The 23,247-nt window shown below is 43.6% G+C and overlaps 1 protein-coding gene across 3 annotated transcripts in view; it reads left to right on the top strand.

Moving 5' to 3' along the window:
• The window catches only part of plppr1 (phospholipid phosphatase related 1), a 118,058-nt gene that overhangs the window by 58,662 nt on the left and 36,149 nt on the right, over nucleotides 1-23,247 (top strand). For all 3 annotated transcript variants that reach the window (XM_060845657.1, XM_060845660.1, XM_060845658.1), the window contains exon 3: nucleotides 3,665-3,853. In XM_060845657.1, coding sequence (XP_060701640.1) covers nucleotides 3,665-3,853 — 189 coding nt within the window. The remainder of the gene's footprint in view (nucleotides 1-3,664; nucleotides 3,854-23,247) is intronic.

The raw sequence follows: 23,247 nt of genomic DNA, 5'->3' as shown, positions 1-23,247 counted from the left end.
TCCACCGCCATCCACCATGAAGGCCTCCAAGCCCTTCGTTTCTTCCTCTCGCGCCGTCCCAAACAGTACCCTACCACTGACACCCTCATCTGCCTGGCTGAACCGATCCTCACCCTCAACAATTTCTCCTTCCAATCCTCCCACTTCCTCCAAACCAAAGGGGTAGCCATGGGCACCCGCATGGGCCACAGCTATGCCTGCCTATTTGTCAGGTGTATGGAACAGTCCATCTTCCACAGCTCCACTGGCACCACCACTATTATCTGTTCCCCTGCTCCATCAATGACTTGTATCAGTGCTACCTTATGCTTACATGTGGTGGTTGAATAGTTTATCAACTTCAACATCTTTCACCCAGACCTCAAATACCCCCTCCCCTTCCTGGACCTCTCCATCTCTGGTGACTAATTAACCACAGATACGTACTACAAACCAGACAGTCAAAGCTATCTTGACTACACCTCCTCCCATCCTGTGTAAACACACATCCCTTAGTCCCAATTCCTCCACCTCTGCTGCATCTGTTCCCAGGATGATCAATTCCACCTTAGAAAATCCCAGCTGGGCTCCACCTTCCAAGATTGCAATTTGCCCTCCCACGTGGTAGAAAATGCCATCCAGCACCTCTGCCCTTGAACCCCACCAACACAACAAGGACAGAACCCTCCTGGTTCTCACCTTCCACCTTCCACACAGCAATATCCTCCATTTCCACAACCTGCAAACAGACCTCACCACTCGGTGGGGAGGGAAATAATCCTATCAGCATTCCAGAGAGACCATTCCCTCTATGACTCACTCATCAGATCCACGGCCCCACACCAGCCCACACCCCACTCCCGGCACCTTCCCCTGCCACTGCAAGTGCAAAACCTGCATCCATACCTCCCCCCTCATCTCTGTCCAAGGCCCCAAAGGATCCTTCCAAATCTGACAGATGTTTATCTGCACCTCCAATGTCATCTACAGTACTGTTGCACCCAATCAGGGAGACAGAATGCCTTCTTGCTGATTGTTTCAGAGAAAATTTCTGGGATATCTGCACCAACCAACCCCACCACCCATGGCTAAACATGACACCTCCCCCTCCCACTCTGCCAAGGACATGCAGGTCCTGGGCCACCTCCATTGCCACACCTTTACTACTTGACACCTGGAAGAACACATCTTCCACCTTGGGACCCTGCAGCCACTTAGGATCAATGTGAATTTCACCAGTTTGCTCATTTACCCTCCTCCCACCTTATCACAGTCCCAAGCCTCCAGCTTGGCACTGCTCTCCTGACCTGTCCATCACCTTTCCCATCTATTTGCTGTGACCCATCACTTTCTGCCCCATCTTTATCCACCTCTTGCATTCTCAGCTACCCCCCAAAACCCCACCCCATTTATCTCTCAGCTCCCAAGCCCACAGGCCTCATTCCTGAAGGGCTTATGCCAGAAACATTGATTCTTCTGCTCCTCGGATGCTGCCTGACCTGCTGTGATTTCCTAGAACCACACTCTACTCTGATCTCCAGCATCTGCACTCACTTTCTCCTTTGTCTTCAGCCTACCCAGTGCTTAGTGGTAGAGGGTGCATCATTGTAGAGCAAAGAGGCACTGTTCTTGAAATACAAGAAGATTTACTGCATGATAACATCAAGTCCAACAATTGTAGGTCAGGCACATTTACTAAGACCTCAGCATGCTGGAACAAATGGACCTGCTCCTCTGGAAGCACAAGTTATAACTCCTTGATTCTACCCAGAGGTCAGTGACATCAGTAGATTGGTTTAAAGCCAATGCTACAGGAACATTGAGAGGTGGACTCCAGATGTTTACAGACCCAATAACACAAGACACTTCACACCATCCAGGACAAAAAGGAGCCAATTGCATGACACCCCATTCTGCACTTTCAACATTCACTTCCTCCATCATTGATGGATTGTGGTAGCAGTACGTACACCATCGATAAGCTGAACTTCAATGATTCTGAGGCCCCTCTTGTAGAAGAGGTTAAATGCCTGACTTGGACCATTTACAAGGACAAGGGTAATAGACAAATAGGAACATGTTCAACTTCCCTGCCAAGCCTCACACCATCCTAACTGAATTATACTGCTTCATTGACATTGGGTCAAATCCCAGGAATTCCTTTAAAAGCATCCCTCTGGGTGTATCAACAGCACATGGGTTGTAGCAGCTTTGAAAGGTAGCTTAACAGCACCTTCTGCAGGGCAAGCCAGGAATGAGCAATAAATTGCCAACATTGCCCACATCCCATGAATGAATTTTAGAAGAGGTTTTGGATACAACTGACTCTATACTGTTGATCAGAGTGACTGAATGACTTGACAAAATTGCACAGAGATCGAACACAACATCATTGTTTTACGCTTGGTAAGTAGGATGTTATTTTAAGATTTGCGTGAGAGGTGGTGAAAAAGCACAGCAGGTCAGGCAGCATCCTGTGAGTAGGAGAATCGATGTTTTGGGCAAAAGCCCTTCATCAGGAATTGATGAAGGGTTTTTGCTCAAAACGTCGATTCTCCTGCTCCTCGGATGTTGCCTGACCTGCTGTGCTTTTTCTAGCACCATACTAGTGGTGACTCTCACCGCCAGTGTCTGCAGTCCCCACTTTTGCCCTGTTATTTTATAAGAGCCAGAAGCTATTCACCTTGAAACAGATGACATTATTCTGCAGTCAAGTTGGATCTCAAGCCTATTCCATTAGAGGCCCCAAATCTAACAGTTTAGACAGAAGTTGAGTGACGTTTGATGCAGAATATTTGCAGATTCAAAGGTGCAAATGTTTTCAGTGATTGTCTTGAGTGTGGTAACTGTCCTATAAAAGATCTTGCACTGAAAGGGTTAATGCTGGAGCTTGACATCAGATTGGTGAAGCTTAAGGCACAGTCTTGAAGGGAAGTGAGAATAGCTCTGGACTTTAAACGGTTCCCCATAGTCTTAATAGCAATGTTGAACTAGCTTATTTAACTTGTGCATAAAATGTAATTTATTGTATGATAGCAATTAAGACAAAAGCCCCTGTACCACAAACATCACATTAACATGTCTTCCTCCCAAAGCAATAATCCAGCTGTGTGTGCCAACATGACCAGAGTAAATACTGAAATGTCTAGTGAAATATCATCTTTTTGAAGATGATTGCTGCTGTGTGGAAAATAAGTCAGTCTGATTTTGACACTAAGGTTGAGGGTGTGCTGCATCTGCTCTTAAGAAAAGCAAAACTTAATGAGCCCAGCAAATGCCAAGTGTTGGAATTGCAAATCTTCCAGCACTTCATCAGACTTAATATCTGCCAAAACAGATGGGGTGATAAAAATAGAACTGATTTTGATGTTTAACTTCAAGACATTCTGCTTTCAACATTGATCAGTTAATGATTAGTGACACTCCAGCCCTTTGATAGGGTTGCAACTGAAAGCATCAGTTTTCACGTGTAACAGGCTCTGGCCCAGAGTTTCAAATGAAGCATTTATTCATGTCGTCTGCCAAAAGAATGGACGTTTAAAAAAAAGGGAAGATCAAAAGGGAGAGCACATTGCTCAGTAAAAGAATAAGTGGGTTGCTGGAGGGATCATGCATTCTGGGACCACACAGTCTGAGGCAGAATTAATGACCACTCATCTCTATGTTAACTATGCTGTACTTTCAGCTTGTCATAATGGCTGGGACCGTGCTGCTCGCCTATTATTTTGAGTGCACAGACACCTTCAAGGTGCATATCCAGGGGTTCTTCTGCCAAGACGGTGACTTAATGAAGCCATACCCAGGACCAGAAGACAACAGCTTCATCTCACCACTTGTCCTGTACTGTGTGCTGGCAGCTACTCCAACCATCATTGTAAGTAAATTAAGCCACACTGTCCGGTTCTCTCGCATTTGTGAACACATCTTTCTCTAATCATCTCTCAATCTGTTTCACTTCCTATTGCTCCCTGCCCAGCCCTCCTTACCTTAAATCACAACTGTGCTCAGTCTCCTATTTTGACAAAGTTTTCTTCCCCCTCCAACCCCCACCAACTTTCTTGTTCCATCTTCAATCTAGTGATAAGTTATATCATTTGCAACCTCATGTCCTTTAAGCAAAATGGAATCAAGAGTTTTGGATTACAAGAATGGACTAATTCCTCAGCCAAAAATTAGAATTATGCCACTACTTGATGTTACTATTTGTTAAGGGTCTTGGACAGTTCCCAGGTCTAGTGCTGCTGTTTCATCTGGTTTAGTCAGTACTCAGCCTGGTAACCAAACTGAAGCTCTCACTTGGATAAAATCATTGCTTCTTCATTGGCCTTAAATCAAGATTCAGTTGCCTGGCATCCTCAAATCAATTCCAGTCTTGCTGTACAAGCAGCATCTAACATTCAGATAACATTACTGTCAATGAGAGACATGGACCAATTCATTTTCAGTCATGGGATTTCAGCAATGTTTAATAATTTAACTCGAGAACAATTTCTTCAGAAGGCTTTCGTTTTCCAATCTGATACATGCTCGAAATTCCTCCAATATGATAGGTTTAACCCAATCTATTTTGAACAGGAAAAGGTCCCAATGTAAAATAATGTGACTCAATCATCTTCGCTAGTTTCCTGCTTGTTGCAACATCTACCTTTTGTAGTTTAAGTTGCTAACAACTAATTCATTGCTAATGCAGATTGCATCAGTCCCAGTGTAGCACCAATGTATTTTTCCAGTGGCTTTTTAAAAAAATTCCAAAATATTTTAAATTGCAATTTTAAAATATTTTGGAAGTACTGTGTTCTGAGTGCTATGGCACATTATTTATATTCTCCTGCAAGTTCCTTCAATAAACACCTTTCAAAATATAAAATCTCTACAAATGCAGTTTCCCACTGGTGTTTGGAAGCAAAGTTGGAGGTATTGGAAAACCAAAGACCGTTTTGTAGTCCAAACCCCATCTCTTTAGGGAAAAAGAAATTACCCTGCATTAGCTGTTTTCAAAGTTTAAAATAGAGCTGTAGGGCCTTTAGCAAGATGAATGCACAGCAGTGTTAGGAGGTTCTAGAGGATATGGGAAAGTGAGAATTAAGACTTCAATGCCAGGCACAACACCACTTTGACAAGAGCAACGAGAGATGGACAATAAATACAGCACTTACCATAGAATGTGTGTGTCAATGTACGAATTAAAAGGATTTCACACTTGGGAAGTGTGCAAAATATTTGAACACTGTCTTAGTGTCATCTATGTAATTTTATAGCATGGTACTAATATATCCATCCTCCCTCTTTCTTTCCTCTTCCCCACCCCCAGAGTTAAGGACAAGCTGGAATAGTGGGTAGGGGTGGGGGAGGGGAGACAAGGGAAGCAAGGCATTTGGTGAGAAAAGGTACTGCCTTTCATACATTGAGCTCTGGGCTCCTTGTCCTGCTGTGATGATCAAAAATTGACAACTCTGGTTAATCATAAAAAGATATCTGCTGCAGATTCTAGGTGACTGAAGTAAAACTCCAAAATACTGGAGAAACTTAGTAAATCACAGAATTGATACAGCATAGGAGGCCATTCAGCCCATGTCTGCATGAGCTCTATTAACTTATTCAGCTCCATTTCCTACTGCCAAATTCCTGCCTTTTCTTATAATCCTACACACTACTTCGACGCATTCAAGAGGGCATTGGATGATTAATTGCCTCAAATTTGAATTTAAGGTTTCCACCACATTTCCAGCAAGTGCATTCCATGTATTAATATTCTGTGACAAAAGCTTTTTCTTGGGGGAATCCAAGATGGCAGCTGAGTGGTTTCCCTGTGCTGGGCTCTGTACTATACCCCTGGCAAGGTGAACCTTTACCCAGCCTCATTAACCACCCCTATGGTAAAACACAATATAAAAACTTACTGAACATCTGGAGCTGCTAAAATTGTGGTTTGACGGCTTCAAGATCAGGATGAAAGGACATAAAGGAAAGGGGCTGAAAAGGGGTACACAGCAGGCAGGGCACTCCCCTACTGCTTCGGGGACGCGTGGAGCCATTGCTCAAATTCCCGAGGTGGTACATTTGGATTTAATGGGGCAGCAGCAGTTACACTCAGTTTGACAAACTCAGAAAAGATTGAAGCAGCAATGGAACCACTATCTGCCATGCTGAAAAGGCACGAGCAGGAAATTCAAACACTGGACTGGAGAGTAGAAGCAGTGGCCTGCTGCATCGGACACCATGACGATAGTCTCAAGAGGAAGGATCCGACTGCCGGAAGGTCAGGTTCGGGTCCTTCAGCAGCAAGTGGATGACCTGGAAAACAAAAGTAGAAGTACCAGCTGACAGCTCATGGGTCTTCCGGAATGCGAGGAAGGCGGAGACCTCGGATTCTGGAAGTAGCTGCCGACTTTTCTGGGGCTGGAGTTGGAGTCAGGTCTGTTGGGTGTAGAGCAGGCCCACCAGGTAGCAACGTGCAGGTCCAAGTCGGACCTGTGCCTTCTGCATTATAAGGAAAAACAGTTCTGATTGAAACAGCAAGACTGGGAAGAGATCCACATGCTTTAGTGCACAAAGGCACAAGAATAATGTTTTTCAGGACTTCAGGAAAGGGTATTTGATGAAGTTAAGAGAAAACCAAGGGATCTGAACATTCAATATTCCTTGAGGTACCCGGCCATGTTGCGTTTCGCTGACACAGGGATAGTATATAACTTTGATTCAGCAGAAAAGGCGAAGGATTTTGTCAATTCTCTGAATTAAAGGACTTGGGTTGCGTTTGGGGGGGTTGGGGGGCATAGTTATGGACAATGGTACAGTTGGTTTTGCTCCTTTTCTCATCTCCCCTTTTTTGTGGTTATTGGCATTATTCGTACTGCCTTGATGTAAAACCAGAATTATTTAGTGTATCGGTTGGTTAGGTATTATCTGGGGCCTTTTTTTTTTATTACTGCTGTCCTTTTGTTTTTGGATTGGAGGTGGCTAGACTTGTGGTTAAGATATATGGAGAAGGGGTGTTGGTGGGGTGGGGGGGGGGGGGGAGAGCGGTGGTGGATGGACATCCATTGTTAACTCAGAATATAAATAACGATTTTTTAAAATCTGAATTGCCTGGGGCTAGGGCACGGCCTCAGCTGGAAGGGGCTGGGATGCTAGCAAGGATTGGGAGGGGTGCCCCCTATGGACAAGAGGTGGGGGAGATCTCTTGAATTGGGGGTTATTTGGGTGTTTGCTTTGGTTAAAAAAAACTAGCCACTACATTTTAAGTTTTAGTAGTTGTCACAGGAGTAGTTTTCAGACTTCAGAGTCTTTGTTGCTCTCTGCGCCTCAGCTAAAACTTCCTTCTCCTGGGAAACCACAGGCTGCCCTGGATGACCATGGCTAGTGATTCATTGAAGTGGTGCACCTGGAATGTAAAAGGGAGCCATTCCCCCACTAAGAGAAAGAAAGTGCTGTCAAGTCTTAGGAAGTAAGAGTGGACATCACCCTGCTGCAGGAGACACATTTAACTGATAAGAAACATCTGAAGCTGTAGCAGGGGTTTATCATAAAGTATTCTTCTCCTCCTTTAGCTCCAAGAGTAGAGGAGTGGCTACACTGGTAAGAAAGAACCTCCCTTTCCAGGTAACTGAGCAAATTAAGGACTAACATGGACGGTTCATCATTCTTAAAGCTATAACACATGGAGAAGAGTATGGCGTCCTAAATGTCTGTTGTCCCTCAGCACACCATAAAATTTCTAATTGATGCAGTCGCTAAATTGTGTTGGGGTGTACTGCACGATCAAAAGGAGGGGATTTTAAATCGCCTAATAGATCCCGAGGTAGACATGGTGTCAAGGGGCCCGGCAGGTACACCCATGCAATCTGAGCAGTTGGTGGACGTGTGAAGAGTTGGGATTAGTGGATGTGCCACATGTGAATTGACATTTTCTTTTATAGATGCTATTGGATTGTTTAGACAGAACATTGGGAATATAACTCTCTCAGACCATGTGGCAGTGTATGTAGATGTTAAAATCAAGGATGGTGGAATGGATGCATAGACCCATTGCTGTTAAGGGATAGCAAATTCGTTGAGTACAAATCGGGAGTTCAGGGCTTTCTTGGATATCAACTCTTGTATGGCCAGTAATAAAACAATACTTTGGGAGGCCACTAGGCATATTTATGAGGCTTGATCTTTTTGTAGTCAGTGACTAGGAGGCACAGAGAGGAGCAGCAGCAAGGGATGCTGGAGACTTGGCTGCAGAGAGCTGAAGTAGTGTATTAGGCTTCACTAGTCAAGTTGCAGGGTCACTGCTATCTGATCTACTCTTGACTCGCACACACCAGTGGCAAAAAAAAAGTCTCCTTAACTAAACAAAGATGGTTTGAATTTTGAGCTAAGCCAGGTAGATATTTGGCATATCTGGCTAGGAAGAAAAAAAACTGCTTCCAAATCCATTATAATCGGTCAGAGAGAGGGCTGTTTCAGTTACCAGGGAGTTGAAGATGATCAATGTTAGATTTAGGGAATACTTTGCAGAGTTATAATTGGCCGGAAGGTGACTAACATGGTGCAGTAAGAATGCAGTCCTTTTTTTGGGAACGTGGTCCTCCCCAGTATAAAACGTGGAGCAGATTTCCCTGTTGAATGCTTCTATAACAGTACAGGAAGTGTAGGAAGCAATAAAGCATCTCCAGCATCTGAGGTTGGAAAAAGGTATTGCCCTATATTATCAAAGATGATCAGACAGGTTTTATCAAGGGCCGTAGCTCCTCCTACAATATCAGGAGTGTCCTGAGCATATTACAGGCATGCCAAAGATTGACCCTGCAGAAAAAGAAGTTTGACCAGTTAGAATGGTCATACAAGTTTGGGCTCCAGGACCACTTTGGTTTTGGCGGGGGGGGGGATCCTTCCTTAGATGGGTGGCAGTATTATATAACGATCCTAAGGCAGCAGTCATCAGAAACGGTACGAAGTTTGATAACTTTAGTATTGGGAAAGGTAGTCGCGACAGGGATGTCTTCTTTCACCGTTATTTACCTTGACGATTGAGCCGTTAGCTAAGGCAGAGGTCATCAGGAGGGATCCTGAAATAGTGACGTCAGGGGTAGGAATGGGGGAGCGCAAGATCACCCTATATACTGATGACGTCATTTTCTTGTTAATCTTGGAGAGTCTGTTCCTTGATTAATTTTTTTGAATCAATTTATTTGGCAGTTTTTTGGGCTAAAGGATCAACTTTACAAAATCAGAAGCCATGCCAGTGGAGGGGGGTGGAAATTAGTGAAGGTGCCTGTTCTGAAGGACGGAATGCAGTTCCTGTTTAGATGGTTGTCAAAAAGTTTTTCTTGGTATTTGGGAATTTATTACTCTTGCCTCCACCAGCTGTATAAAGCTATCTGTGCACAATTACTGGAGAGGATAAAACAGGGTTTGCAGCAGGGAGAAGGATTACCATTAGCATGGTTAGGCTGAGTAGCCCTGATTAAAATGGACGTTCTTCCTCATCTGTTGTACGCCATGAGAATTGTTCGGTTTTTGCTACCCAAACGAGTGTTATGGGGACTCAATGGCTGGCTTGGGTCTTTCATGTGGCGTCGCAGGCACCCCCAATTAAATTGACTAAATTGCATCTTTTGCAGGGTGGGGGTGGGGGGAGGGGGAAGGTGGTGTGGACCTTCCAGACTTGGAGATATCAAATAAGTGCCTTGTTAACATACGTGGGTGACTGGGTACAGGGGGATTCAGGATCAATTTGGCTTGACATTGAAGCCTCACAGTTGAGATGTCCTCTAGTTAATCTATTTATGGATAGGGTGAAATCCGTGACTGAGCAGTGCAAGAGTCCAATCATTTTAAATACAATGAAGAGCCTGGAGGATAATGAGGCAAGACAAGGGCAACTGGCAATAGACCGGTGAGAGACTGACCTTGGTGGTGGTGAATAAGTTGTTGGAGGGAATCCTGAGGGATAGGATGTACATGGATTTGGAAAGGCAAGGACTGTTTAGGGATAGTCAACATGGCTTTGTGCATGGGAAATCATGTCTCACAAACTTGATTTGAGTTTTTTTGAAGTAACAAAGAAGATTGATGAGGGCAGAGTAGTAGGTGTGATCTATATGGACTTCAGTATGGCATTCAACAAGGTTCCTCATGGGAGATTGATTAGCAAGGTTAGATCTCGGAGTACAGGGAGAACTAGCCATTTGGATACAGAACTGGCTCAAAGGGTGGTGGTCAAAGGTTGTTTTTCAGACTGGAGGCCTGTGACCAGTGGAGTGCCAGAAGGATCAGTGCTGGGTCCTTTACTTTTTGTCATTTACATATATGATTTGGATGCGAGCATAAGAGGTACAGATAGTAAGTATGCAGATGACAAAAGTTGGAGGTAGAGTAGACAGCAACGGTTACCTCAGATTACAACGGGATCTGGACTAGATTAGATTACTTAGTGTGGAAACAGGCCCTTCAGCCCAACAAGTCCACACTGACCCACCAAAGTGCAACCAACCCATACCCCAACATTTACCCCTTACCTAACACTACGGGCAATTTAGCATGGCCAATTCACCTGACCTGCACATGTTTGGACTGTGGGAGGAAACCGGAGCACTCGGAGGAAACCCACGCAGACACGGGGAGAACGTGCAAACTCCACACAGTCAGTTGCCTGAGGTGGGAAATGAACCCGGGCCTCTGGCACTGAGTCAGCAGTGCTAACCACTGTGCCACCGTGCCGCCCACTAATGGACTCGATGGACCAATGGGGTGAGAAGTGGCAGATGGAGTTTAATTCAGATAAATGAGAGGTGCTGCATTTTGGGAAAGCAAATCTTAGCAGGACTTATACACTAAAATGGCAAGATCTTAGGGAGTGTTGCTGAACAAACAGACCTTGGAGTGCAGGTTCATAGCTCCTTGAAAGTGGAGTCACAGGTAGATAGGATAGTGAAGGCAGCATTTGGTATGCTTTCCTTTATTGGTCAGAGCATTGAGTACGGAGTTGGGAGGTCATGTTGCAGCTGTACAGGACTTTGGTTAGGCCACTGTTGAAATATTGCTTGCAATTCTGGTCTCCTTCCTATCGGAAAGATGTTGTGAAACTTGAAAGGGTTCAGAAAAGATTTACAAGGATGTTGCCAGGGTTGGAGGATTTGAGCTCAGATGCTTAACAGGCTAGGGCTGTTTTCCCCGAGAGCATTGGAGGCTGAGTGGTGACCTTATAGAGGTTTACAAAATTATGAGGGGCATGGATCGGGTAATTAGGTCTTTTCCCTGGGGTGGGGGGGGGGGGGGGGGGGAGTCCAGAACTAGAGGGCATAGGTTTGGGGTGAGAGGGGAAAGATATAAAACAGACCCACGGGGCAACTTTTTCACGCAGAGGGTGGTACGTGTATGGAATGAGCTGCCAGAGGAAGTGGTGGAGGCTGGTACAATTGCAACATCTAAGATGTAAAGATGAGGCGTGAAGGTTCAGTTGGGGCGATTGAGAGTTATAAGGTAGCCAGGAAGGATCTAAAGAGAGAGCTAAGAGCAGCGAGAAGGGGACATGAAAAGTCCTTACTTGGTAGGATTAGGGAAAACCCAAAGGATTTCTATAGGTATGTCAGGAATAAAAGGATGACTAGGGTAGGTATCGGTCCAGTCCAGGATAGTAGTGGGAAGTTGTGCATGGAGGCGGAGGAGATTGGAGAGACACTAAAATCAATACTTTTCGTCAGTATTCACTCTGGAACAGGACACTGTTGCCGATGTGAACATTGAGTCACAGGTGATTAGAATGGATGGCCTTTAGGTATGTAGGGAAGAGGTCTGGGGAGTACTGGAAAGGATGAAAATAGATCAGTCCCCTGGGCCTGATGGCATTTATCCTAGGATCCTCTGGGAAGCTAGGGAGGAGATAGCGGAGCCATTGGCCTTGATTTTTATGTTGTCTTTGTCTACGGAAATAGTGCAAGACTGGAGGATAGCGAATGTGGTTCCCTTGTTCAAGAAGGGGAGTAGGGATAGCCTAGTAACTATAGGCCAGTGAGTCTCACTTCTGTTGTGGGCAAAGTCTTAGAGAGAATTGTAAGGGATAGGATTTATGAACATCTGGATAGGAATTATGTGATCAAGGATAGTCAGCATGGTTTTGTGAAGGGCAGGTCGTGCCTCACAAACCTTATTGAGTTCTTTGAGAAGATGACCAAGGAAGTGGACGAGGGTAAAGCAGTAGATGTGGCGTATATGGATTTTAGCAAGGTGTTCGATAAGGTACCCCATGGTAGGCTAATGCAAAAACTACTGAGGTATGGCATTGAGGGTGCATTAGAGGTTTGGATTAGGAATTGGCTGGCTGGAAGGAGACAGAGGGTAGTAGTTGATGGTATAGGTTCATCTTGGAGTGCAATTACTAGCGGTGTTCCACAAGGATCTGTTTTGGGACCATTGCTGTTTGTCATTTTTATAAGTGACCTGGAGGAGGGGCTCGAAAGCTGGGTGAGCAAGTTTGCGGATGACACGAAAGTCGGTGGAGTTGTGGACAGCGAAGGAGGATGTGGCAGGTTACAGCGGGATATAGATAAGTTGCAGAGCTGGGCAGAAAGGTGGCAAATGGAGTTCAATGTATCTAAGTGTGAAGTCATTCACTTTGGTAGGAGTAACAAGAAGATGGATTACTGGGCTAATGGTAGGCTACTTGGTAGTGTGGATGAGCAGAGGGATCTTGGTGTCCATGTACACAGATCTCTGAAAGTTGCCACCCAGGTAAATAGTGCTCTGAAGAAGGCATATGATGTACTGGGCTTTATTGGTAGAGGAATCGAGTTCCGGAGTCCTGAGGTCATGTTGCAGTTGTATAAGACTCTGGTGCGGCCTCATCTGGAGTATTGTGTGCAGTTTTGGTCGCCATACTATAGGAAGGATGTGGAGGCATTGGAACGAGTGCAGAGGAGGTTTACCAGGATGTTGCCTGGCATGGTAGGAAGATCGTATGAGGAAAGGCCGAGGCACTTGGGGCTGTTCTCATTGGAGAAAAGGAGGTTTAGGGGAGATTTGATAGAGGTGTACAAGATGATTAGGGGTTTAGATAGGGTTGACAGTGAGAACCTTTTTCCGCTAATGGAGTCAGCTGTTACTCGGGGACACAGCTTTAAATTAAGGGGTGGTAGGTACAGGACAGATGCTAGGGGTAGATTCTTTACTCAGCGGGTTGAGTTCATGGAATGCCCTGCCAGTATCAGTGGTGGACTCTCCCTCTTTATGGTCATTTAAGCAGGCATTGGATAAGCATATGGAGGTTATTGGGCTAGTGTAGGTTAGGTCGGCTTTGGTCGGCGCAACATCGAGGGCCGAAGGGCCTGTACTGCGCTGTATTTTTTCTATATTTGTTCTAAGAGGCATTTGGATGGGTATATGAATAGGAAGGGTTTGGAGGGATGTGGGCTGGGTGGTGGCAGGTGGGACTAGATTGGGTTGGATTATCTGGTCGGCATGGATAGGTTGGACGAAGGGGCTGTTTCCATGCTGTACATTTCTATGACTCTATGGCTGTCAGACCTTGGTGGGAGTCCCAGGAATTAAACCTGGGGCAATGGATTCTGGCCTTAAGGCATGGGAGAATAAGGGAATCTCATGTTTGGGAGATTTATTCAACGTGAAGTCTTGATGTCGTTTAGCTAACTAAGTCCTAAATCTGGATTGTCTAATAGGGACCTTTTCCAGAACTTTCAGATAAAGGGATTATATACAGAGGAAGACAACGCTCCTGGTTCAGTCTTACAAGTCAGACATGGAGAAGAGAGTGCTCCAGTGTACGGGTGCTCTTTCAGCTAGTACTTTGTATCCTTTACAGAAGGGACTTGCCTTAAGGGACATGGAGGGACTCTGTAGGATGTGGAATTCAGAAGATAGAATATTTCATTGGAAGAATGGGAAGACATGGAAAAATGTAAGGAAAATTTCACTATTTAATAAAGCACAGGTCATGCAATTGAAGATTTTACACAGGGCTGATATGGCACCAGTAAGGCTAGCTAAGTTCAGGAGCAGAGCATCACCAGGATGTCCCAAATGTAAAGTTAGTATAGGCACTCTTACACATTGGTTCTTAATTGCTGACCAGTAGCAGAGATACTGGAGTGCTATCGTTCAGGAGCTAAAGGACATCCTGGGGATGGAAGTTAATGTGGATCCAGTATTTCTTGGGGTTGCCAAATTTGCTGCCTTTGGGGGAACATGGGAAGAGATTGTGTAGGATTCTTACCCACTGCAGAAGGAAGAACATTTTAATGAAATAGATGTTGGAAAAACTTCCAGGTCTTATGGGTGGCGTAGGCTGGTGATGGAGCATTTGCCCCTAAAACTACCTCACAAATATGGTGCACCACAAAACGGAGTAGTTTTACAAGATGTGGCAGCCCTTCTTAAATTAGATTGACACAGACTTATCAGACTTATTAATTAGGGCTGTGGTATAGCCGTGGGAATCAGTATAGATGCCTATGGGGCCCTGGGGGAAAAGAATACAGGTACAATGAGTGGTGCCCTCAGTAGAGGTGTGGTGAGTGAAATAAACTATATCACATTACTTTATTCTAAGTTAATTTGAATTCAGTTTAATTTTTACTTAATTTGATTGTAGTTTAGTTTAAGCTTATTAGTTAAGTTTGCTCTTGTAGAATAGTAGGTACTTCATTATCAGTTGTATTGTGATATGATGTTGTACTGTCTCTATCTTTCTGTATTTTGGTTTTGTACACAGATGCTTGGTAAAAGATTTGAAAAAGTTTCTAATAAAAAGAGCTTTATCTTACATCCTTGCTTTGTTTGCAAACCTGTGCCTTCTTGATCTTTACACAAGTGGAAACAGTATCTTCCCATCGACACTGGGCAGTCCACTCATCATTTAGCAAACCTCTATCAGTTCTTCACTCAGCCTCATCAGTCCAGTTTCAAGGAAAACAGTTCTATTCAATCTATCCTCAACTGAGGATCTTCATTCCTGGAACCATTCTTGCAAATGGCATCTGCACTCTCTCACCAAAGGATTCCCATGAGGTGCTCACAACTAAATACAACACTCCAGCCGAGGTCTAACAAGTGTCTTGCACAAGTTCAATAACAGCTCCTTGCACTCGTACTGACTGCCTCGGTTAATAAAGCAGAGGATGTCAGATACTTGATTCACTGCGCTCTCCATCGGCAAAATGAAAAAAGTCCTGATTTTTCAGGACACCTCTCGGCTCTGAGAACCTGATCAGAGACAGAGACAAAATCCCCCAGAACTTTGTAGGTGTGCACTTCTGGCTAGCTGGCTTGGCAGACAAACATACCCGACCCATCCAGGATTGATAGCGAGCTGGTTGGAAAAGCCTGCCTCTGAACCAGCACTTGGTTCAAGATTTACATATCAAAAAATTCCAGCCCTCACCCCACCACATGCCACTTCCCCCATACCAACCTATGCCCAGCATGCCCTCGCCATGGCTCCTCGTACTCTCAATCCTAATCAACGGTCTCTATTAAAAGACTTTTCATTGTCACAAAAATTCAGGCCAGAGTGAACACTTTGAATCGGTGAGGGTCTATGGAACTGAAGGGGGGCAGGGTTATTGGCTGTCGGAGAGAGGGAGGAAGAGGGAAATCAAAAAAGGAAAATTCAGGATGCACTAGAGAAGGTGGAAGAGGTTTAATGAAAAGGTATAATGTTTGTCAACACAAATGGTAAAAAGAATGGTAGTAGTTGCAGAAAAGGCAAAGCCTTTAACCAGAGCAAGTGGATGATAGACAACTGTTTCAGGGTGATAAATGAAAAGGACTCCTGACACAGGTGTTCCTGGTAAACTGCTTCACAATCCTGAAGGCAGCATATGGATCTTAAACAATGACAGACCTTTAAAAATTTAGAATGTAAAAATCTGTCTTTAAAAATTTAAAATCAAGAAAACTACGTACAGCTGGGACATTTTTTTTAAAAAAAAGGGGAACTTAGCTTAGTGCCATAAATTGTCCTCTATTTTCAGAAGAGATATGAGGAGCGAAGTGAATAAGCAGAGGGAGGGCAAAGTTGGAGATAATTCATCTCGTCAGTCATCCAACACGGCAACAGACCCTTTGGCCCAACTCATCCATGTTGACCAGGTTTCCCTAAACTAACTTCATCCAATTTGCTTTGTTTTGTCTCATATCTGTAACCTTTCCTATTCATGTACATGTCCAAATAACTTTTAAATGTTGTAACTGTACCTGCATCTACCACTTTCTCTGGTAACTTATTCCACATGTGAATCAGCCTCTGAAAACATTGCCTCTCAGGGCCCTTTTATATCTTCTCCCTCTAATCTTAAAATTATGTCCTTTAATTTTAAACACCCTTACCCTTGGGAAAAGTAGGTTCTCTACTTTTTGTGCCTGTCATGATTTTATAATTGTCTAAGAAGGTCACCTCTCAACCTCCTACACTCCAGCCACTCATTATAACTCAATCCCACCCTCCAGGGACCAGCAGCATCCTTGTACAGTGGAGAGCGCGAGGTGTGACTTTATTTTGGTCCATCAACATGCACTGCTTGGACCTCAATCTTTTTGGTCACAACCTATAAAAAGAAATCAAGTTAGTGAGACAATTTCACATGCACAAAGGCATGCTGACTGTCACAAATCAGTCCATGCCTTTTCAAATGCACATAAATTTTGACTCTCATAATCCTTTAAGTTTACTCACCATTGATGTCAGAGTCAATTGGCTTTTCTTTAAAAAAGGCACAACATTAGCCACTCAGAGCCACCTTGCAAATATTAAAATATTTTCCCTAGCTTTTCCCATACCTAGAAAATGGTCCTTGACAGTGCCCCTTGGATTGGAGCATACCTGCGACTGCCCCACTCATTTCAAATGGAAGCCCAAAAGATGTTAGTTTTAGTCTTCCCAGTGAGAGAAGTTTCTTGATCATTAACACTTATCAGATTGATGTCAGTGGAGCCTGTAACAGAGGAGATTAAACCCTTGACACTTTACCAATAGACCTTGTGACACAAGACAAGTCCATTCACTTTGGCGAAAGTGAGGACCTGCTGTGCTTTTCCAGCACCACACTAAGCCCATGCTCTTTAACATTTCTCAGGTCATATTTTGGTTGCCAGGTGGTCAAAAAAGTGGACAGGGCTCAAGTTGGCCTGAATACAGGTTTCACACCACTTCCCAATGCCAACTATTTTACCTGAGCTGGGCCAAGGCTTTCTCCCTTCTGTATATAGCATATACTGTACATAAAATAGACACAAACAAAGCAGGTTATCTCACCATAGATCCTGTTGCTTAGTGATGGTTTGCTGTACATAAATTAACTATTGCCTTTCTTACATCAGTAACTACACTTCAAGAGTATTTCATTGACGAGAAAGTACTTGGGCTGTGAAGGTCACGAAGGCACTCTTTGTGCAGGTGTTTTAAGTCATTGAAGTGTTAAAAACGTTAAACAAATTGTTGGTAATCGATGAATCTGCAATTTCAGCAAGTTTTCCATACTTTATATTTTGTGACAACCATATCCATGAGATAATATTCACATTAGTAGTTTAAGTATTTGTAAAGCATGAAAAATTTCAGACATTAAAAAAATCCAAATCAAAAAAGCAACAATTAACAAATTCTATTGGCAAGAAACAAACATTTTACTTTTGAACCAGCAATACTGAACTGTGTAGCAGCTGTAATTTTTCCACTGTGCTGCATTAGAGAGGGTTGAGAGTACAAAAACAATTTGAGTACATTTACCTAAAATCACCACTTGCTCAAAACAGATGAGAAAATTTAGTTTCCAGATTCTCTGGTGGAGCTTTCACCTTTTGATGGGGGGGGGGGGGGGGGGGGGGGAGGGAGACACAGAGTGGACAATATCATGTAGAACACTACATTGACATTGCTGCCTGGATAAAGGCTGAGCCATTTTGGACTTTGAGCACGTTCTTTTTGTTGGATCTTCGGGGTTGCCTCAGAATTCCAGAGGCTGTGCATATTTAAACTCACTCAGTATATTTGAGTGAGGGAACAAGAGCAATTGGGAACAAGAGGGGGACAGATCAAATATATTGCTGGACTATAAAGAAATCAAGGGATTTTGAAAAAGGCAGCAAGCTGGAATTTAGATTGGTCAGCCATGATTGAATAATGGACAGGTGCATAGGATTTGATTTGCTCCCATATCTTAAAAGGGAAGCACATTTACTTGCCAAACTCTCAGGCAGTTCTGAAGAGGTTAAATACACCTTTAGGTTTTGATCACATTGCAGAATTTCCCAAACTCTTCCCAACTATTTCACATTTCAAATTAATTAGTGTGAAATAATTGTCCAGGAGGAGTCTATTTAATAGATTGAACTTCATCACCTTCAGTTAAACATTTCATGGCTAAAGAATAATTAAATTTTCATTTTGGGTGTTGCCAACTTTCAATAAAAGATCAAAACTTTTGAAATGCACATTTATAAATGTGTTGCACAGTACCATCCAGTGGCCAGTATTCAGAATTGCAGACTCAAACCAAGGAACAGAGACCATTCAATCCTTAATCCCGTTCTGATTTTAATCAAATAATTGAAGAGTATGGCTTAATTAATACAATTGCAACAACAATTAATATATTTAAAACATGCATGCAGACCATTCAGCCCAACCAGACAGTATCTATATTTACTCAGACCATGAGAAAATTGTTCTAATGACATTATCCTGTTTTTTCCCCATATTCTTTCATAATTTATCTAGAGTTCTGACATAGTTCCTGCATCTACCACCAACCCAGGAAAGAAATTCCACAGCCTCAAATTTGTGTTGTCACTTTTGTCCCTTACTCCAACTGTCCTACATTTAATTTTGCATCTTTCACTTCTTGTTCCTACCCTCTTAGCTATTGGAAACAGCTTACTTTTATCCAGCTTAATCCTGTTTATTTTAAATACTTGTCAAGCTGTTTCCTAATGTCCATGATACAGTGGAAACCCCCCCCCCCCCCCCCCCAACCTCTTCCAACTGAGCCGTGCTCTTTCAGCCCACCATTAGCTGTTATGCCTGATGCTACCTAGGCTTTTAGAGTGGTACTGGAAAAGCACAGCAGGTCAGGCAGCAGGAGGAGGAAGAGGGAGGTTTTGGGCAGGAGCCCTTCATCAGGAATCATATCCGATGATGAGCTCCTGCCCAAAACATCAATTTTCCTGCTCCTCTGATGCTGCCTGACCTGCTGTACTTTTCCAGCACCACTCTAATCTTGACTAATCTCCAGCATCTGCAGTCGTCACTTTTGCCCACGCTCTGAGCTATGCTATTTCTTCCCTGAACCACTAGCTGTCCTTTCAAAACCTTACTTTAATCCAAATTGGAAATTGCTGGAAAAACACAGCAGGTCTCTGTGGCCTCCGTGGAAATAAAGCAGTATTAATGTTTTGAGTCCAGTCACTTTTCTTCAGAACCGAGCAATGTATTTTTTGTTTTAGATTTCCAGCACCCTCAGGTTTTTTTAAAACTTTACTTTGGTTCAAGTTGTTGTCACCTAATATCTTTATGGGTATTAGTTTCGCTCAGTTGGCTGGATGGATGGTTTGTGAAACAGTGTGATGCTAACAGGTTGGGTTCAATCCCCACACCAGTTGAGGTTACCATGAAGAATTCTCCTTCTCAATGTCTCCCCTTGTCGGAGATGTGGTGGCCGTCAGGTTAAATCACAACCAGCCATATGTCTCTCTCTAATGGGAGAGCAGTCCCATGGTCTGGTAAGTTGATGGAGACTTCACATTTCGTTATAAGTTAAATGTTGAGTGTTGAGGCAAAACAAAATTAACATAGCAAAATAACCCAAAGTGCTTCACAAAAGTGCTGTATAAATGAAAGCTTTTTTTAAAAAATTGGTCAATGGCTCCACTGAACCAATGCTGAGGAATTGCCAACAAATTTAAAGCAGGAGAATAAAAGAGAAAGTAATGATTGCAGGTATTATCTAGCCCAAATTTTAGATTTAAGTTAAATTTGCTGGAAGAGGAGAAATGAAGCCTGGGAGATTACCTAATGATTAGAATGGTCACCGGTTTAAGTGCTTGTGTTTTGCTGAATAGTTTTTGTTTACATGAAACACTGTACTGAACTGTCACAGTAACGAGAAAAGCTGAAGTTTTGTTTAAAATATTGGGTCATGGAATAATGAGGGCTATTCAGCTGAATTCAGGATTGCTGTATTGTGCTGTGTAATCATGCTGCTTTTTGGATGACAAAGTGAACAGCAGCAAGTGTAAGGTAAAGTGGAGATCAAAGCTCATGAAAAGCAAATGATAAGCCTCTTGCCAGGGACAGGCAAGCAAATCCTAATCAGTTAATTGATTAAACTGGGCACAATAGAAGACACATTTGAGATGTTTAACCAGTGGTCAAAATTGATTTGCTGGACAATGTAAGTGTCATGTATTCAGCTTCTGTGCTAAACACAATAACTATTGACTCACAGCACAATTAGCCAACTTGGGGAAAGAGGTCATCTGGTCAGTGGCTAGTAGTTGAGAGCGCAGGATGACCATGTATTCATTCATGAATGATCTTCAGACAAATCCACAAAAACAGGCTCACTTGCCATTGTTAAGTAATGACTAAGACTTTAATTTTTTCTGACATGTGCCATTTTTGGAACTGCCTTGGGTTACTGTTATCAGGAGGGCAAAAAGGAGAGGAGATAGACTTGGCAGATAAGATTAAAGGATAATCCAAAGAGATTCTACCAAGTACATTGAGCAAAAGAGCAACTAGTGAGAAAATAAGGCCCCTTAAAGATCAATGAGGTCATCTGTGGAACCACAGAAGATGGGAGAGATACTAAAATGAAGATTTCACATATTTTACTGTGTAAAAATGGAGGTCAGGAAAATCAGGGAAATATTGACGTCTTGAAAACTGTCCACACATTACATAAGAGATGGCGCTGGAGGTCTTAGAAACCAAAAGGTAGATAAAACTTCGGGACTTAAGTGTATCCCAGGATGTTGTGGGAGGCTACGGAAGAAATTGCAGGGTCTCTAGCAGAGATGTTTGTACCATCTACAGTCAGGGATGAGGTGCTGGAGGATTGGAGAGTGGCTGTCGTGCCGTTATTTAATAAAGTCTGCAAGGAAAAGCCAGGAAACTATAGACTGGCGAGTCTGACTTCAGTTGTCGGTAAGTTGGAGGGGATTTAGAGATAGGATCTACATGTATTAGTGATAGTCAGCGTGATTTTGTACATGGGAAAGCATGTCACACAAACTGGATTGACTTTTTTTCAGGACGTGACCAAAATGATAGATGAGGGCAGAGGTAGATGTTGTTGACATGGGCTTGAGTAAAGATTAGATTACTTACAATGTGGAGACAGGCCCTTCAGCCCAACAAGTCCACATCAACCCTTCAAAGAGCAACCCCCTTACATTTACCCCTTCACCTAACACTATGGGCAATTTAGCATAGCCAATTCACCTAACCTGCACATTTTTGGACTGTGGGAGGAAACCGGAGCACCTGGAAGAAACCCACGCAGGCACGGGGAGAATGTGCAAACTCCACACAGATAGTTGCCGAGGTGGGAATTGAACCTGGGTCTCTGGCACTGAGAGGCAGCAGTGCTAACCACTGTGCAACCATGCCACCCCATTGAGTTTAGCAGTTGGGATGTCTTGTTGAGGTTGTACAGCATGTTAGTGAGGTCACTTATGGATTACTGTGTATAGTTCTGGTGCTCCAGGAAGCATATTATTAAATTGGAGAGTTCAGAAAAGATGTTGACAGGATTGGAAGGTTTCAGTTACAAGGAGAGGCAGGGACTTTTTTTTCCACTGGAGTGTAAGAGGTTAAAGTATATGCAATGAACTGCTGGAGGAAGTGGAGGTGCAGGTACAGTTACAACATTTAAAAGTCATTTAGACGGGGATATGACTAGGAAAGGCTTAGAGGGATAAGGGCCAAACAGACAAGTGGGACTAGTTCAGTTTGGGAAACCTGGGCCAGCATGGATGAGTTGGAGGGAAGGATCTATTTCTGCACTGTGTGACTATAATATTGAGAGTAAACCTGATGGACTAGGGAGAGTGGGAATAAAAGCCAACATGGTGGGCTGAATTTTACCAAAAATTGGATGAATGTCAGTTTTGGGGCATTTCACAGATGGTGTATCTTCGTGTCCTAGTAAGACTTCGCATTATTCTCCCAAAATTCACTGTGACCTATACACCACGCTCATCATATCTTCCCTCGGAGGCAGAAACACTTGCCAGTTCCAGGACCTCCCACAATTCCCAGTGGTGCCATCCTTAAAACCCAGTCGTGTACCAGATCAAATGCTGTTTTTCATCATGCACTTAGTGGGTGGGTGGGGAGTGGGGGTAGAAGCAAGAAAAGGAAAGCTTTAGAGCAAATTAGGTGGCATGGCTGACACTTCAATGCAAATACAAGTGCACATTTGCAAATGTTTTGCTGTTTTGGATCCACGCCATACAGGTTACCCAGCCTTAGCCTCATCTTAAATTGGAGAAAGGGAGAACAGCAGATGATGGGGAAGAGCTTATTCCGAAATATCGATTCTCCAGCTCCTCAGATGCTGCCTGACCTGCTGTGCTTTTCCAACACCACACTCTCTATTCATCTTAACTTCGAACCCTAATGGAATGTTAATGTCTCCCTCAATGCCCAGTATAGCCTACAGCTTAGTCATACCACAAATTGTTTTACATAGTTTATCTTTGGGTTGGGGTTCCAAAGGTTGGCTGAGATTGTTGATGCTGCAAATGTGTTGCTGGTCAAAGCACAGCAGGCCAGGCAGCATCTCAGGAATAGAGAATTCGACGTTTCGAGCATAAGCCTGATGAAGGGCTTATGCTCGAAACGTCGAATTCTCTATTCCTGAGATGCTGCCTGGCCTGCTGTGCTTTGACCAGCAACACATTTGCAGCTGTGATCTCCAGCATCTGCAGACCTCATTTTTTACTCAGATTGTTGATGGGTTTACTGCAAGACATGGCTCCTGTCTTGCAATGTGCTCTCTCCTCCCACCTTGAATGTTTCCACCCAACAATCATTGCCCCTCTGCACCCCAGCATGCTTCCTCCATTTCAAACAATTTAACTCCCAACATTCTTGCTACACTACTTGCTGTTGTTGACCCCTTTAAGCTGATCCCGACATTTAACATTCACCCATCTCCCCAATGATCGCTGGCCTGACTCCCTACTGATCTGTGTGTAGCTTCTTGACAGACCTCCCATGAATCTCCAAACTGATTGAAGAGCTGCAAGACTGCCTGTGGC

This window comes from Hemiscyllium ocellatum, chromosome 2, assembly GCF_020745735.1.
Source record: "Hemiscyllium ocellatum isolate sHemOce1 chromosome 2, sHemOce1.pat.X.cur, whole genome shotgun sequence".
NCBI lineage: Eukaryota > Metazoa > Chordata > Chondrichthyes > Orectolobiformes > Hemiscylliidae > Hemiscyllium > Hemiscyllium ocellatum.
Note: the sequence above shows the minus strand (reverse complement) of the source record. Positions and strands in the feature narration are given on the sequence as shown.